Source organism: Thunnus maccoyii, chromosome 24, assembly GCF_910596095.1.
Source record: "Thunnus maccoyii chromosome 24, fThuMac1.1, whole genome shotgun sequence".
In the NCBI taxonomy this organism is placed as follows: Eukaryota; Metazoa; Chordata; class Actinopteri; order Scombriformes; family Scombridae; genus Thunnus; species Thunnus maccoyii.
The window spans coordinates 8,857,054-8,875,466 of record NC_056556.1 but is presented as its reverse complement, the minus strand read 5'-3'; the positions used below and the strand labels follow the sequence as shown (position 1 = coordinate 8,875,466).

Below are 18,413 nucleotides of genomic sequence, written 5' to 3'. Positions count from 1 at the left end.
CAGTGAGTCAGGCTATATATAAAGTGACCTGTGTGTTTTCTAGGTCGAGTGGAAAAATCTGAATCTTATCTGTCAAACACGCAAAACATCATCTCGCAGTAAATGTTATGATAATTTGATCTCAGTTGGATTCACCTGTCACAATGATGACAGCTCAGGTTATACAGCTTGATTGTCTCAGGTTGCAAGTAGAATTGTTTTTCTAATATTATCAGTTTAACAGTCGTTAACTACACTAAAAATGAATAGAAACAGTTTAAACACGATGTAATGCAATTTTTCTTCCTGGGTATCAAGTGTTATTTCTTGATTGTATCTAAAAAGTGTAAAAAATGGCTATTATTCCCTTCAAACTTTGCTTTTGTGACCTGAACAATGATAAAGCAGTAGGAAAACGGGCAAATTTGCACATTTTCATTCACATAAAGTCAGAAAGAACAACTTATGAATCAAAATTAACATGTATGTATACTTAAGTTATACAAGTGACCACAAAAGATTTAGATGCGAGTAGTTTTTCAAGATTTATAATTATGTAACCCTAATCCTAACCCTGTAAATCACTTCCACAAATCTGCCCCCAAATACAGTCTCCCATCATCGTATCCAGTGATTCATGTTGTTTTTTCTAACTTTATGTGAATGAAAATGTGCAAATTGGCCCGTTTTCTTATTGGAAATAGGTCAAAGTTTGAAGGGAATAACAGCAATTTTCTACACTTTTTAGGCATGAGTAATGGCTAAATGAAGTACTCCTTCATTAAGCCAAAAATTCATCAATTTGTCCATCAACTTGAAAAGACAGAACCCAAACTCTTTAAAACACCTTAATTCATACGTTAAATTGCCTTCATTTTCCATTTAAGGTGGTTTTATGGGGTAAAAAAACCCTTAATTAGAAAATTGGATGCAAATAATGCATTAAAAATACCTTAATTTAGTTCAATCCATTAATAAAGACCTTAATTTTATCATTATTAATGTGTAAAAATTAATGGATTTGGGGTCATAGTGAATACTTGAATGGACTGAATACATATTTTAGGCTGATTGTATCTGCCGTGCCCAGCAGAGTTGCAAAAAGTTATTGTTGCTGAGCTATGATTGGACGATAGCTGTTTGTGGGTTTAGCGAACCATCCGGTGACAATGTTAAGTTGCAACTTTAACTGTAGTTCTTATATTACGAAACCTGATTACGATAAAGTAACTTTTAAAGTCATTACCTGAAGAAGTGATTCAAGCAATCAAGCAGTGACAAACACATTTGTGAAGTAGCAGCTGGATGATGAACTAACTGATGTTCACGTCGAGCCAAAAATGAAACACAACAACAATTTCCAATCTAGCGGCAGCTGCAAAGAGAGAGACGAGCACAAATCGATTCTAATCAGTTAAGAATATATTTAAAACATCTTTAATTGTGCGGTTATAAAATTCAAACTGCGTAGAAAAAATATCTTTTCAAACATCTAGCTCATTAACAAGAGAGTGAGTGTTGTACTATATATTTGAGATATAATAATGCGGTTTTAAAGTGATATTTCACTCTCTAACTTGTGCTACACATTATTCTCATGTGTTCTGACCCAATATGGGCTCTTCCAGGTGTAAGTAATACTTTCTCCTCCCTCATTATCCCACTGCAAACTCTTCCAACACACAAAAACTTAACTGGGGCAATGGAGTGGTTCCAAGTTAGTGTTTTTTTTTTTTTCTTTTCTGATTTGTGTTTGTGCTTTTTGAGATGTAATTTTAGCTATTTTCAAAGTGGGGAAATGGTTGCAGGAGACGAGCCAGGAAAGCTGGAACAACAACAGTGCTGGCTCGCACCTCGGGGGCCACCTGAGAGGCAGCGAGTCTGAGGCTGATTCTTCCCTCGAGAGAAATATCACTTTAAAAACAGATACACAGTGTAAACAGCGGAACGCGTACAAAATCTGTAGCCCTGTAGACAAATAAAGACAAATATATTTTCATACGTTTACATTTTAAAACAATAAATAAAGATCCTTTATGACGCTGTGTGATAAAGGACACACATTGTTCCCTATTACAGTTTTTTAAAAAATCTCTTTTTTTTTCTTTTCATGGGCATAAAACCTTTACAGTATTTAAGTGAAATGTCAAGACATAGCATTAGTAAAACTGACCAATTAACAACCATGATGTAGTGTTTTTCATGTGCGCCCACACTTCACCTGTTTCACCTGTGAGGACAATTCAAGCTATGACTCACTGCTGCTGTAAAAAAACAGGAAAAATGTTTCCCCACTTTAAAAAAAAAGAAAAAAAAAAGATCAAATTTAAAGCACTCAGCTGTGAAAAGCCACTTAAGAGCTCTACCTCTTCATCCATATCCCGATATATCAATGTTCACTGTCTGCATTACACCTTTGTTTACACTACAAAACTGAAGGTGCAAAAGCAAACGTGTCATTTTTAATGGCGGCGTGTGTACAAATCCATTATTCAGTAACAGACACAGACACAGAAGGTTATCATATACTGAACATATTTACATTCTTTGTCAATTAAAAGCATTTCAGTTGGACACAACTGACTAACATTGATATTAACAAAAAAATATATATAAAGTTTCAGCCTACAGTAGCGGAAAGAGTTCAGCACCAAATGTGCTTGTGTCAAGTGAAGACAGAACCTGACGGGCAGGTTCTACGTTTCACACTGAATTGCTGTGAAACCAGACAGTATTACGGCCTCTGAGCAGGACTTCGTTTCCCATGTCGCTCCTCTTGTCACCACGCTCGCAGGCTGCCGCATCCAACCCCCCCCCTCCTCCTCCTCGGGTTCGGCTGCGGTGTGTCTGTGTGTTTGGTTGGTCTACACACCGCTCGCTTGAGACAGAAAGCAAACAAAAAAACAAAAAAAAAAAGGGGAGAGCCATGATTGGAGGGCCTCGATCATTAAATTAGGTTAAAAAATGACGTCGTGAGTGTCGCCGTTAGGCCGCGGCCTATTCGCGAGAGGCGGGAGAGGCTTCTTGTAAAACTCTGCGGAAGGGGAGGAGGGGGAAAAAAAAGGTTCGACTGAGTTAGTAAACTACATCCACTACATCCAGTCCTGTAATTTAAAAAAAATATATAAAACTGTCAATTTATGTGTGACTTAAAGCAACAAGAGAGAGACGTGGAAGGCGTGGAAAGATGCTGCGCAGAGGTAGATGGGAGAAAAATGTGGATGAATACACAGACAAGCCTTTGAGCTGGATTAAGACATCTGCCACCATGAAGGATCCACACACATTCAAACACATGCCTGGTGAAAAAAAAAAAAAGTGGGAGAAGGAAACAAACAGTGATGTGATACTAATTAACAGTCAACACACATCTTGAGGCAGATAGAGTTCAGTGTTTTCGCTCTGCTGCAACACCAACCGCGCTGAGAAATGTACCATTACTGCTGTGTGGAACAAACAAGCCCACATGAATTCACTCTTACAAACAACTTTTTTTTTTTTAATTTTATAATAAAGTTTCCAATTAAAACGTTTTAACGGCAACATGTGCCAGAGCCAAAAGCGTTACTGTAAAGAGGAAACACTGAGTCACTGCCATGACGGTTAGAGAACGAGTTAATCCACACTTAAGCCCGAGTTAGTGAGAATGTGAGCGGCTGATTTTGGCTACACGACAAAAGGAAGTTAACACATGAAATTAGATGGTAGTCGACGGTGAGGGATGAAGAATAACTGGACGTTAGACGCGGCTTTACCGGAATGTTTCGAGTCCCCGAGTGGCTCTAGTTTTGGCAGCCTAGAAACTTTGGGTGTGGCCCATCCGACTACAAAAAAGAAAAACATAGAAAAGACATTTGTTAAGACAAAATCCTGTAAAAGAAAGTGATACTGAGGCTGCCTCTTCGTCGGCAGGTGAATCTGTGTCCACTTGGCACGATTAAAGCGAGCTCGTGTAAAAACCACATATGAAAACAGCCCGTGATGATGCGCGGACTGACCTGGAAGGGGTGGCGGGGTGGGGCTCTCTGCCGGCGCGTCCTCTGCCCTCAGTGGGTCGACCCGGTGCTTCCTCTTCAGGTGCAGCTTCCTTGTCTTCTTCTTGCTTTGCTCGCCTGTCGTACCTGTAACGTACAGAGACGTTTTGAGCATACGTTTCCCGAAATAAGCCTTCAGTCATGGATAGTCAACACCGGACTTGAGCTGGTTTCAGCTGTTCAACTGCCATCTTTTTATCCCTTTAATTTACCACGTAATCATCTTCTTAGTGTGTAATCATCTGTATCAGATATTCTCAGAGCTTGGTGAGAGGAACACAGGATGAATATCAAGCAGTTAACTTGACTAGATGTCTCTTTAAAAATTTAAAATATCTCAAACAAATACTTGTTGCGGTCTCTGGGCATTTGTTTAATCACTTGCTTTCAAAGTGAAGCCAGATTCAATATCTCGCAAGCTCGGACTTTCTTCCCGTGGTGCGAAGCCGAACCACAAGATGCAAGAAAAGCCTCTTCAAAGGTGTCTGCTGCCCTCACATCTATACAGATCATCATTTTTATCTTTAATTTTTATATCGTTTTAAATAAACATGTTGGCACCAAGCAGATTTGATAAAACTACTGAACTATTTGCCAATCATTTGACAGCTATTCTGAGCCGTAACTTCAAAATTGTATTGACTTATAAACTAAAATAGAAATGTGGATATCTGGGGTGATTTTAAGGATCTTAATAACCACACAGGGTCCAAACACACTCACCTGAGCTGGTGTTCTCTGGCGTTTGTCTCGTGTCGTCTGGCTCCTCGTCGTTGTCCTCCTCGTCCTCCTCTTCCTCTTGATCAGCGTCTGCCTTCAGGCTGTTGGTCCTGCCCTCCTGGGGCTCTCTTTGCCTCTTCTTCTCCTTTTCTTTCTCCTCGTTCTGAGAGCGACATGAAGGACAAAAATCAAATCAAAACAGGACTTGAGGGAAGTTTGTAAAGTGCTGGTCTTTAACTAGCAAATGTGTTTAAAATGTACTTTAATTTCATCTCTGTGTCTGTAGACAGTAGTTACACACATCTGAGATGACGTTTCCGATTGGCTGGAAGGGGCTGGGCATGTTCTCGTCATCAGGATCCTCTTCCTGGATCTGCCTGCCCTCACGTTCTGCCTCTTCCCGCTCCTGCCTCTCTCTGCGGAAAGAACAAGACGTTAACCTTTCAGGATAATGATACACACCTAAGGATAAGTTGTTGCAATTTTTTTTACAGTCCTCATGTCACACTCCATCCTCCCGCGTCCTCACCTCTCCTCTCGTATCCGCCGCACTCTCTCCGCCCTCTCCTTCTTGTCCTGCTCCTCCTGAGCGTGCTGTTCGGCCGTGTCCTTCTGCACGCGCTCAGTAATGGCCTCGTAGTCTTTGGCAATGTTGCTTAGGAGCCAGTTCAGGCCCTTCTTGATGGACTTGTCAACCTTCTTGCCGTAGCCCAGGACTGCAGAGCACGGCTCCTGGGATAGGAGTAGAAACCAAGAGAAGAAACAAACTTGATGTTGAGGTTTTGCTTCTCTTATGTCATCCCTGCGATGCAATCTCACACTATCCTACAGTAAAGAAAAAAAAATAAGCCTTGCTGGTTTTTTTCTATACAAGCGTGAAGCTACAGTTAAACCAAATGCCCTTAATGTCACTCAACTGTCAGTCCACAACAGGTGCAGAAACACTTACGATCTGACAGAGACACTTGTTCTCGTTAACAAGCTTCTCTAACGACAGGTTCTCGATGATGTCTGCTTCAGCCAGCGCTCCCTCCTGGTCTTGTTTGTTGGCGAGCCTGACAGCAGAGAGGGAAAAAACGAGAGATGTTAGTTACTGCTGTTGTGAAATGAAATAAAAACAAGTGTCAAATGATTGTAATTTAAGCTGAATGAATAAAACTCTACAATCTCTTTTCTATGGCTAGACTGGACTGGCTCCTGGATCAACTCACTCAGACTATGAGGGAGAAAATGTAGCTGCAAGGACAGTGATCATACTCAATCTTTGCAGTTATAGTGTCTGGAAATCTGATGGAAATTTTATGGAAATGTGACTCTGCCCTGACTGTAGATTGTTGATTGGAACACACTCTGCATACCTGGAAAAATACTTTAAACTCTCGGTGCCCTAACCTGCTTTGTGTTCTGATTACTGATTAAGCAGATGCATCCACAGATGCAGACACTAAATCAACCTTCAGTGCACATATTCAGCAGCAAATTGGACCAAGGACTCAGACTTTTAGGCTGGGCAATTTCTTTATTATCTCCTCATCTTTTACATTTTCCCCACTGTGTCTCACAGGGTCAAAGGTCGTTTTTTTTCCCCTACATTTTTAATACACTGTACAACTTCTTGATGCAGCATGTAAATGAAGATAAAGTACGATCACTCACACTAGCACTGGTTTGCCAGCGATGCGCGGGTGCTGGAGGACCTCGGCCATGGTCTCCCGTGTCTCTTGGATCCGCTGCACGTCGCTGGAGTCCACCACAAACACCACGCCGTGCGACTCCGAGTAGTAGTTCTTCCAGATGCCCCGGATTCTCTTCCCGCCACCCAGGTCGAAGATGGTCACCTCGAACTTGCCCTGCTTAAGGTCGACTTTGGAAAAACCCACTGTAGGAGCCACATCCTGGGGATTTTCTGAGGGAGAGTATGACAAAAAAATAGCAAATATAAACTTTTGTTGCACAATTTGTTATGCTTCAACTTTTTAAAAAAAATGTACAGTGATAAAAGATCAAATCAGGTGTTTTTAAGACAAGAAAAATGTGCAAAACACTGAACGTGCGTGTGAAAACATAGATAACAAACAGTCCTGACCTCCTTGGATTCCTCGTACTGTGGCGGTCTTCCCTGCATTATCCAGTCCCACCATCACTAGAGTCACTTTCCTGTATGATAAGAAAGTAAAAAAATGAATATCCATAAAACACTGCGCACACACACATCCCTACTCATCAATAAGGTCCGGGCTTGTTCAGAACAGCTTCCTGTTAGGTAGGAAGTAGGACAAAGGGTGAAGCAGAGGCTGGTTTGAGTGTAACCTACAGTATCCGAGCTGAAGACGTGCCCTGGCATTATCGCTCGTGACGCATTTGGGGGCACGTAAGCCAATTAAGAATCTGAATGACCGACGCAATCAGAGTGTGACTGGAGTGAGTGAGTCAGCGATTGTCACGTGGTTGCAACCATTTAATTATATTTAAACTATTGATGTAGTTTAATATTAGTGCTGATCAAATATTATTTCAGACCAATTATCAAGTTGCTTTTCTATACTACTTTATACACATTTCTATTAAGCAAAACAGTAAAATTATTATAATCTTTATATTCTATTTTAATACATTCTCTATTACCAAACAACTTACAGAAGTGAAATCTAATACTGACATTAGCCAGTATTCAAAAAACTTGTTTGTCATGGATGTAGACTCAGACAGACCTGCAGATATGTTTGCACACACCTGAGCAGCGAGCTGCAGTATGACGGTCACAACAGTCACCACCAAGTTGTTAACATGACTCAGACATTTTACTAATTGCAGTTGTTATCATCTTAATAAATGTAAATGTGGATTTGCACCATTATTTGCTACACTTATGCTAAACCAGGGATTTTAATCACAATTTGAATACATTTATTCCTGATTATTCTGTCAAAAAATACATGAAAACATTCAAGGTTTAACACAGCTTTGCTCTCATTATAATCTTGAAGAGTTTGGAGCCACTTTATGACTGGATCCACTGTATCATTTTTCACCTTTCAAACCTTTCACAAGATGTTTATATTACAGTCATAACAGCATCTTGCAAATCTCCTGATATTAAATGTTCACACACAAACACAAAAAACAAAAGTACACAACCAAAAAAAAGAGCAGAATTCACTGAAAACCTGCAAAAACCTAGAACCGGTTGCACTCAAGACACATAGCGTGCAGATAAACACGACCCACGTTTGTCTCCTGACTCCATACTTAACTTTTAAACTTGCGCCGAAATGACATCAAGCGCACAATCCATCTAACCGTCTTCTGGAGCCAACTGGCTTTCATCAGGGCAGGCCTCTTGACGTAAACCTCCAAAAAAAAGGTGAGACACTGACTGGCCCCCTGCCCGCTAACCCATAACCCCTCTGTCCTCAGCGTTACAAACCCCGCACAGCAACAGGCCAAAAGGAAAAGACCCGCTGAACAGACCTGGCTGTGGGATTAGGTGAGGATTTCTGCCTAAATCCAAAGGATCAGATGCCTCATAGGTACCACGTGGGTTAAGCACTCTGTTACATTTTACTGCTCTTTCTCCAGTCACTTAGGGCCTCTTAGGGCTAAAAAAAATATTGAAAATAATAGTGGCAGGCTGATGACATGTTAATAAAAAAGTACAGAATAGCAGAGGAACATTATTACTTCTGATCAAATATAAATGGCTGGAATAATAACTAGGGCTGCAACTAATGATTTTTTATAAATCAAATCAGTCTGCTGGTTATTTTCTCTATTAACTAATTGATTGTTTACTCATCACACTTTCCAAAAGCCCACAGAGATGTCTTCAAATGTCTAGTTTTGTTTGACCAACAGTCCAAAACCCAAAGATATTCACTTTACAATGAAATAAAACAGGAACAAGCAGCAAATCCTCAAATTGGAGAGGCTGGAACAAGAGAATATTTGGAGTTTTTGCTTGAAAATGTACTTAAAACGATTAAGCAATTATCAAAATAGCTGCCAATCATGTTTCTGTTAAGCGACTAATTTTCGTTTCAGCTCTGATAATATCTGAACATGGGTGAAACAGCCCCATATAGTCCACTATATTCCATTATAAATCACGCACATTATAACACAAAAGGATCCTCATCATTAAAAGACAAAATGTTTACAGTGACCTTTAAAAGAATCCAACAAAATCAGACAGTGCTTTCTCTGCATTTATTTGGCTGTGATGGGACAAGAATAAAATAAGGGCCTATCATGTCATCTTTGTTGCTTAAATCATATAAAATAATATTTACATCTCCAATGTCAAAATGAGAGCTGGTTTAAAATCTCTAAAACTAAACCTGCTGTTCGAAAATACTTCCATCATTCTGATTATAGGATTATAATGAACTTAATGAACTATCAGCTCAACTTTGCAAAACTAATGGCACAGATTTATTGGAGCTCTGAAAGATTTGACTGGGAATCATGACAGATTGGTGACTCAGAGGATCTCCTGACTTACCTTGCAGGCTCTCGCCAGCGTTTCAGCCAGTTACAGCAGTTCGCCATCAGGCTAAACATCGCAGTCCGAGTGGAGATGACTGCAATCAAGTGTTCATCTAGCCAGAAGCGTCTCACCACCTTCCAGCCCTGTTTAGTGTCGACAACTAGCCGATTGTACTAATAAACTAAGCTGCATAATGAGCAAACTCGTGACAGCATTGGCAGCTCTTCAATTGATTATTTAAGATGCTGTATTACGTTTTAGACAGACGTTATTTGAGATAACATCAATTTCCAAAAATACACAATACGTGTACCGTTATCTGAGGGTTAGCTTATCCAGTTAGCTTAGCGATAACGGTGGCTTTGTTAACTCGTTTAGTTTTCAGCACACATGCTACACGTCAAGTTACCGTCCGAATAAAAGCTCTGCTCGCCATTGACTAAAATATGTCCTCATAAATAAGCGATAATTGCTCACGAAGCATTAGCTACTTAGCTGGTTTATAGCTGTCCGCTTTGTTTACGCCGTCTTTTCTGCTGCTAGGCTGCGGACGTGCTGACGTCATCTTCCGTAATCAACAAATCTGCGTCGTTTCTGGTCCAGATTGACGGCTGCTGGGAAAGAGCGCCGCCCGTGGACTGCAATAAACCTAAATATCTGTAGCTTTAAAGAGAAGGTTCACAGTTTTTCAAGTCTTAAAACAGCAGCCAGGTGTCCACATGAAGACTGAAAGAGGTTTTCCTCACTGTAATCATTCCTGCTGTTCATACTGGATGTTAAAAGATCCCCTTCAAATGTGCTTTCAAGTGATGGGGGCTAAAATCCACAGTAAGTCCATATAGTCATTTTGTGCAAAAATGCATTTAAAAGTTCATCTAAAGCTTGTATGAGGCTTTAGCAGTCTGAGTAAGTCATATCTAGTAGATATCTGCCACATTTACAGTCTTTTTAGCATCAAATTCCCTCTTTGTGTTTCCTCGGACAGTGTTTCTCTGTTGAGCTGTGGTGGAAGTAAAGTAACAAAAAGAGGGACTTTGGCACTAAAAAGACTGTAATGTTGAAAGATATTGACTTGATTGATGCACAGAGGGAGGACTGTGGATTTTTTCCCCCATCACTTACATTGTAAGTTAATTATAAAAGGATCTTCTAATGGTCCGTATGAACAGTAGGAATGATTACAGCAAGAAAAACACGTTTGACTGTTCATTTAGGCACCTGACTGTTGTTTTAAGACAGACTTGAAAAATTGTGAACCCGTCCTTTAATGATAACAGCTGTGGAAGCAAATTATTGTCAAATATACAGTGTTTAATATTATTTAGATGATTCAGCAACAACATATTGCACTTAATTCATACAGAAGCAATAATGGCATTTTGCCATGAGCGCTATTAGTAGGATCTAACTCATTAACATAATTGACATTTTGGTCTTGAGTTTATATATTATGGTGCATCTTTGCTGCTTTCCTAATCAGTGCTGATATTTTAATATCATTTGTGGATATCTACTCTTTTCTTTCAGTTCTTTCAACATTAACTACACACACACACACTTAAATATTAGATATATAAAACACATTAAAATGCAGAAATTAAAACATGTCAAACAAATGTGAAAACCCACCACACAAGCTCATGAAACAATCCCACATAAACATGACTGACTAAGAGAGAAAATGTTCTTTTATCTTGTATATCAGCTCTGTTAAGAGAGAGAGAGAGTCGGTTGGTGTACAGACTTTCAAACCTTTTGTCCATCACCATAAAAACACAAATGTTCTAGACTAAATCTGGTTGTGAAACCAACAAATTAATCATACAGAGCACTTTAAAAAGCACAAAAAACCTAAAGTTGCCAAGGTTGGTATGTGGCTCTCAACAGAGAATCCAAATGCTGTGAATAAAAACTCAAATTAAACACTGAGAAGTTGTTTTTTTTATCCATGAAATAGTCCTTAAAGCTTCAAGTATGTCTGTAAATGTCATGAAATTTTAACTTCCCTCATTTTAGCCTTACAATATGATTTTTACTATAGTTTTAATACCCATACACCTGTAGTTTTGGCACAAGTGTTCGTTCAATACCACTAAACTGAAGTGTCTTGACCTGAGGAAGACACAGCGTGTTACACGCAACCACAGAGATGCTGTGTTTACTCTTCTTATCGCTTCACCAGAATCAGTGAATTTCCTTCTTTCCACACAAGTGAAAGGTACTTTATTAGAAGACAGCAGCTTGCCTCGACTGAGTCTGCAGGCTCCACTTTGTTGTTAGACAGAATATCAAGTGTCTGTTAAGGCAAAGATAGATGCACTTTAATTCCTGGCTGAGTTATTGTCGCAGTTCATCTCAGCAAGCACTTACCGGTGAGTCTGCAGTCAGGGTAGCATGGCAGGATGAAAAATGTCTGCCTGAGGAAACATTATCTACTCTTCAGACAACTTGAACTTAATTTTTATGAGATCTATCTGCTGCCCTCATAGTAATAATCTTAATTTGTTTACTGGGATCCAGTGTGGGTGCTGAAAATTGGCTGGACTGACAGTAATGAGGCCGTTGTCCTTTTGGCTCCAGTTTGCCGGTGTATTAAAGAGATGCTGAACTTTAAAGCCTTTGATGTAATTCTTTTTAATGTTTTGCTTCTATGACAATATCATTGTCAAATAGTCTCCTAATATTGATGTTATGCTAAGTGGATTTTAATAGAGCCCGCAGTGCAAATCTCCCTTTTATTATATTGTTTTCATACTTCAGTATCTTCATATTTCACCTCTCTACAAAGACCATGTCTAGTTAATTAGCAGTGGGTGTATTGGATTTCTTATTTATTTTATTCCCAGGATTATTTTTATTATACTGTGATTCTTCTTGGCCTGGTGAACTCTCACAACAATATTTTATCAGGCATTTATTATTTTGTTTACTAGTGAGTATAATTGTTTCACTCAGGAACAATTAAAGACAACCCTACAATTAAAAATACCATGTTTTTCCTCGGCTCAGATAGCAGACGAGTTGTTTGTTTTGTGTATATACGTTATTAAGTAACATACATTTTACAGAACTATGTACAGGGTATACAGACATGACATGGATACCTGAATAATATCTTTTAAATAAATATACATTAACATATTTTTTTCAGGAGAGTTGCAAATAAAAACCCAGTTTTCATAGTTTTAACATTTCTGGAGGACTTAATTAAATCACAGTACCTCTTCAGCACAATTTTAAAAACAAGCAGGAGAAGCCAAGACTTGTGTAGAATTTGGCAATTAAAAAAGTAATAATTATCCAGAAAAAATCACTTACAAACAAACAAACAAAAAAAACCATTCAAAAATGTTTTTGCTTTCTCCACATTCAATGAAATCATTATGGCTGTTTTAGGTAACATGGGACCATGATGCAATGTGATTGTGAATGTTTTTTTTCTCCATAAACAAAGAGTGTAAAACCTAAAGAATACACTCTCTCTGCTCTTTGAAAGCTTAACTAAGGGTAAATCACCCATTTATCAATAACTGATGATGTATTTATGAATGAGAAATAGATTTGTGTGTCAGACATTTGATAGACTACTGAAAGAATACTTTGAAGGGCCAAAACATGAACAATATGTAGAGTTAACTGTCTATAATGAACTATATTTTTTTAACAAGGTACTTTTTAGACTAATTACTGAACCCTATTGGACTAATTTGATATTCAAAAATAAAGAAACCAACTGACTCTTCCTCATCACTTTGGTGCCATCTGTTGGTTCACCAGAATTTTTACTGCGCATGCGTCAATACGCACTCACTTCCTCCCCGGCTTCTGAATGTGGTTTGGTCCGATGATCCGATCCATTCATTTCCTGAAACAGACACAGTTAGTGAACAGAACTTTGAACAATCATCTGCACCTCATTCCAGGTAAGCTGAGCACCTTTGGGTGCACTTGTAAGCCGTGTTTTGCGTTGTTATACAGCTATAACGTGGATTTTATGAGAGACACTTTCGAGAGACACTTTAGATAGCAGCAGCAATAGAAAACAAGATAAAAAAAAGGTATTGCACAGTAAGTTAGACAGTTAAAAACAATACAGAGACATGTGAGCACAGACGTAGTGTCCTTTATTTGTATATAATAAATAAAAGGCTTTATGTATGGCAGGTAAACTGTAACAGTGCAGCTTCTCAAAGCACTTCATACATGGTGTTTCTTACAGTACATTAGTATATACGAATAGATCACGATATTTTTTTGACCAATTGCAACAATATTGTAGGGAGGATTATTTACACAATGAGGTTTTTATAATCATCAGTAATGTGGATGTAATGACTAAAGGCCAATAAAAGAACCGCTAGAACAGTCTGGTTAGTTCCAAAAATAACATCACTTCACTGCAATGCAGCCATTAAGACCAGGAAAACACTTGTGCCGTATCACAATATTACAATATCCAAAATCTAAGACGATATTTAGTCTCATATCACGATATCAATATATTGATATATTGCCCAGCCCTAATCCAGTGTTTCTGTCAGTTTTTATGCATGCATACTGTATCATTGTGCAAACTCATCCTGCACCCAGTTTTATGACTTGGCTGTCACAGTGAATTAATTATTGAGTTGATTTACTTTGCAATAACAAAGTCCAGAGATCTCCAGTTGATTGCAGGCCTGAAGGTCGCAGAGATGCAATTTTTGTTCACACATTGATAGAAAGTATATTATTTATTTTCCCAGTGGATGTTGTTGTGCTGCTATAATAACTCACAAACTCTCTGATGAATATTTACAAGGCGGCAGATCCTCCTTAAAGTGACAGGAAAGTTGAGGCAGCAGCGTTTTATTCACTGTTTTCAAACTTGTATATGTGGATATATAAATGTCACCACCCACAGCCAAGAAAAAAAAAACTTTTATCTCTCATTTTTTAGTTCTATTCCTGATGTTTTTAGGTTGTTTAATATTTAATATACCCCAGTATTGAGCAGAAGCAGTCACAACAGTTACATATAAAGTTACAGACACAAGAGTGTTGCAGAGTTTTATTCACATTGGGGTGTTTTTCAGCATCTCAGGCTTTGTTTTATTTATAATTCTATGTCTCTTTTGTTGTATTCCTAAAAAATTGCTCAGAAAATGTTGAAATGTGTCTCTCCAAATGGCTGAAATGCATGTCAGGTTTGCAGATGTGCTGTCAAAGCAAAGTCTCTGAACATTTTAACAAGCCTCTACTAAACAACATAGGTTGATAATTTAAAAAATCAGAGTTAGAATATGATATCTGACCCCTAACTGCTCCACCTGGTCTTATTTCAGAGGTGTTTCTGCCCTCCTGCGTCCGCATGGCTCATGTCTTCGTCTACGGCACCCTGAAGAAGGGGCAGCCCAACTACTTTCGTATGTTTCACAGCCCCAACGGAAAGGCAGAGTTCCTCGCTTCAGCCTGCACCACTGAGAAATACCCACTGGTGATCGCCAGCGAGTACAATATCCCCTTCCTCCTCAACATCCCCGGCCAGGGTCACCGAGTCCAAGGTGAGATCTACAAAGTGGACGACCAGATGCTGAAATTCCTGGATGCTTTTGAAGGCATCCCCACCATGTACCAGCGGACTCTGGTAAAACTGGAGGTGAAGGAATGGAAGGGACAGACAGAGGGTGAGGAGACGCCGTCACCTGGAAGCATCACGGAGGCGTTCGTGTACAGCACAACAACGTACAAGCCGGACTGGCCCTCTCTGCCCAGCTACGAGAGCTACGACTCGTATGGGGATCACGGGCTCAAGTACGTCACCAGAGAAGCTCGAGACTGATGTATCTCGCTGGATATGAAGATCCTGAGTAGATAGCGTCCACACGGCTTACCTGCATCCCCATAAAAATCAGCTTCCTTTCTACCTCTCTACTAATCCATTTATCATCAGTGGAGCAGGTGCAGACTCTCTCTCACATTTGAAGAAAATCATACTTGAATGCACTCCTGCTTCTAGGATCTTAGGAATGGCATATTATATGTAGTCATTCACCTTTATGTGCTGAAATTTACTGAAAGTACTGAGGCAGTGAATCATTAGAGGTAAGACGTATCAGAATAATGTATTTTACCTCCTGAAGTCAGCCATAAAACATAAAAGTAGAAGGAAATATTGCACTTCATAGTATTATTTTAATGGAGGAATTTAAAGACGGGAAAGGCTTCCTACATTTTGACACTAACGGTACAATCAACAGCCATTTTTGAGTCCTATTTCTTTTACTTACCCCATAACATTACTGTAGGTTAATTTCTATGATGTTAATATGTAATTCATTGTAGGTTTTTAACTGATTTGTCTCATTTAAAGTCCCTGAAAAGGGACAATCACAGGGAAATGTAATGGGCATTGATCGTGCTTCTGTTTTTATCGTGTTTTACCATCCAGTTTCTCACTAGCATTCAAATATTTTTCCGTTTTAAGACATTCCAGGAGTGGCAAATGATGTGGTAGATGTGGAAGGAAGCTCCACACATTTAAAACATGTCTCATTTGACTTGAATTTGCTTCAGTAACTGGATCAGCTGAATCATTCACATCCTCTTTGGCACATGACTTGTCAGTAGCCAACGCTGATTCACAGCAGGCATGAATATCATTATACTGGACCTGCAGGCTTTTTGTAACTGGGTGTTCCTGTGAAAGAAAATAAAGGCTTGATGAGGTTTTCCCTGCAGAGATATGGTGTCATATTTTTTAACAGACGTGTGAAGCTGCTGCCTCAGGCGTCTGACAGCATGACCTGTTTATACTTTATTTCAAAACCAAGAAAAATACACTTATTGGAGCTGCAATTTAAACTCTGAAGACTTTGATATCAAAGCTGTTGGAGATGTCGTGCTGTGCGTTTGGCCCACAGGTGGGTTTTGAAATTTCCCCGGTTTTAAATCTTGAAACCACAAAGCTACTCTTTTCAGACAAATTTGTAAATATCTAAATGATTTATGTATGTTTAAATGTGCAGTCAGTTTGAACTAATTGGAAGATAAATCAGCTGAAAGAACTCCACATTACTTAGCTGCACTTTTCTAATTTGCAGTGACAAAAACATTCAAAGAAAGAAAAAAAAAAACAGGATTTTACCAATAAAAACTCCCTGTAGCTTCACTTTTGTACCCATGATGGCTTTATATATACATATTTATATTTGAGTTTTTCCTTAAAATACAATAGTTTTTCATTATTTTCCCTATGTTATGTTGACCTAACTCAATCCAGGCTTTTGTCTTCATAAAAATAAGTGAATTGTCTCTTTTTTTCCATATGAACACAATCATTTCTCATCTTTATTTAAAATATTAAAATCCAGAAAACCTGGAGGGATACAGAAGAAGAAGATATTTGGCAATGAACCGTTGAAATCTCTATTGGCGTTTGGAAGCAGTTTCAAAGTCAGTTGTCCTTTTACAACGAGAAAAAAAACAACCAATAAAAAAAAAAAGAGAAAAATTAAGCAGAGTTGAACATTTCACAGTGTATCAAAGTATTGTACAAAAAGTCGCCTTAAAAGGGAAACAGATGGTTGTGTTGTAATTGTGTCCAAACTGGCATCACATTTACTGTAATTCAAATTATTTATAGATTGTCATACAAAAAAAGACAACATGAGTGTGTTCACATGCACACACTTTTCCACATTTAAGCAAATTATGTACATTTTTGAATCCCTATCACAAATATGTCATCATACATGAATATTAAGAACATTACAAATCAGGGAAACATTACATTGTGATAGGATGTGCTGCACAAACACATGCGTCAGTGTCCCAAATACTTCTGGAAAATCTCTTGTATTTCATTCAGGTTTATGATAAAGATAAAATCCTCCTGACTGTAAACAGGATGTGTTGTTGGGGTGAATATTACCGTAAATCCATGTCAGCGTGTGTGCATGTGAACACTCAATGGGACAAACATAACACTGCCACAAATACTGTGTGCTGCCAGTTCAGAGTAAAAAAAAAAAAAAGTACAATTATTTTATGAATGAACTGCCTCTAATCAGACACTAGTGGTGCAAAAAGTGGCATTAAGCTGTTTGTGTAATAAGAAGGTGGATACAGGAGGTGGAGGTGACCAAGGTGAAGTGGGAGGACCTCTGAGTGATGTGTAAAGAGGGAGTGAATCAACTATTCAGAGGTATTAATTAGCGCCTGCTTGTGTGCAACACTATTGTAAGAGTCTTTTTCTGGTGTTTGTGCAGTCGAAAGTCCAGATCTTCACCCAGGTGAGCGTCTTCAAAGAGAGCTGAGGGCGGCAGATTCATTAGTAAAGGTCTTTCCTGGTACTCGGCAGGGAGCGGCTGGCGGAGCAAGTGGCGCTGCGGATCACCTCCATCCACCTGGAGATGAGAAAAATTATATAAGAACATAAAAAACAAACTTGGTTAGTTAATTTTACAGCCATAAGTACTGAGCTTTTGCACCTATTTTCAGTTATTTCACACATCATTTAAAATAAAGGACTTTCATAAGTACAGATTATTATAGTAGTGACCTCTTCATCTGAGAATGAAACAATGAACATTTTCAAACAATACTACCAAAAAAAGCCAAAAGATAAAGAAAACAATGATTGTTCACTGTTTCCAACAAAATTCATAAATCCCTCATAAAAACTTACTATATAATACTGGACAAATCAGAGTAAATACTATAGTCTGTCTCGCCTTCTTTTACAGTCTTTTGAGACAAAGTTAGATCATCTGGACACCAGAATATTTCTGTTTGTTCTCTTGTTGAATTAGCTATCTTACTAATCTCTCTTATTGAAATTGTGACTATTTCTTAAGGTCTTTACATACTGTTGCACATAAATTTTAAGTTCCTGCCAGAAAAGTCAACATTGTATTAAAATGAAAATGAGATAGATTTGATTGTTTGTACAGCTACTAAAAGGACACAGACAAGTGTCTTCATCACTGATCACTCAAGACCTTGTACCTTTCAAACGTGTACTCGCTCTCCGATCTAAAGTAGTAGACGTGGGACTTGAAGTGGAGTTTGAAGACGTAGTCCTTGTGGATGTTCTCCGACTCGGATGGGACAGTGACAGAGTAGCCCAGCAGAGGAAGGCTGGCCAGAGGGTAGTCATCCTGCAGGCAGACTTCAGTTAACTTTACTGACAATCTAAAGTTACATTTATAAAC

General features: G+C 38.7%; 3 protein-coding genes across 8 annotated transcripts in view; 1 reads left to right on the top strand and 2 right to left on the bottom strand.

Annotated features, from left to right (window-relative positions):
* Positions 1 to 1,400: 1,400 nt before the first annotated feature.
* arl13b (ADP-ribosylation factor-like 13b) lies at positions 1,401 to 9,793 on the bottom strand. Of its 6 annotated transcripts, none has more exons than XM_042405160.1 (10): positions 9,235 to 9,793; positions 6,820 to 6,890; positions 6,390 to 6,639; positions 5,683 to 5,788; positions 5,263 to 5,465; positions 5,035 to 5,149; positions 4,737 to 4,896; positions 3,978 to 4,100; positions 3,735 to 3,803; positions 1,401 to 3,278 (listed from the first exon to the last, which is right to left on the bottom strand). In XM_042405160.1, exons 1-10 carry the CDS (start codon positions 9,291 to 9,293, stop codon positions 3,118 to 3,120), a joined length of 1,317 nt encoding a protein of 438 aa, XP_042261094.1. In that variant the 5' UTR covers positions 9,294 to 9,793; the 3' UTR covers positions 1,401 to 3,117. The 6 variants fall into 6 exon arrangements, with proteins under 6 accessions (XP_042261094.1, XP_042261096.1, XP_042261097.1 ...); XM_042405162.1 differs by having other exon boundaries at positions 1,401 to 3,013; XM_042405163.1 differs by having other exon boundaries at positions 1,401 to 2,857.
* Positions 9,794 to 13,005: 3,212 nt separating this feature from the next.
* Positions 13,006 to 15,940, top strand: LOC121892247 (gamma-glutamylaminecyclotransferase-like). The gene is made up of 2 exons (XM_042405166.1): positions 13,006 to 13,142; positions 14,544 to 15,940. Exons 1-2 carry the CDS (start codon positions 13,049 to 13,051, stop codon positions 15,038 to 15,040), a joined length of 591 nt encoding a protein of 196 aa, XP_042261100.1. The 5' UTR covers positions 13,006 to 13,048; the 3' UTR covers positions 15,041 to 15,940.
* A 506-nt stretch (positions 15,941 to 16,446) lies between these two features.
* Positions 16,447 to 18,413, bottom strand: part of LOC121892011 (FERM, ARHGEF and pleckstrin domain-containing protein 1-like) — a 57,453-nt gene continuing 55,486 nt past the window's right edge. Inside the window, exons 27-28 of the mRNA XM_042404761.1 lie at positions 18,208 to 18,359; positions 16,447 to 17,606 (exon numbers count right to left, since the gene is read on the bottom strand). Of these exons, the coding sequence (XP_042260695.1) occupies positions 17,531 to 17,606; positions 18,208 to 18,359 (228 nt within the window). The 3' untranslated portion in view covers positions 16,447 to 17,530. The remainder of the gene's footprint in view (positions 17,607 to 18,207; positions 18,360 to 18,413) is intronic.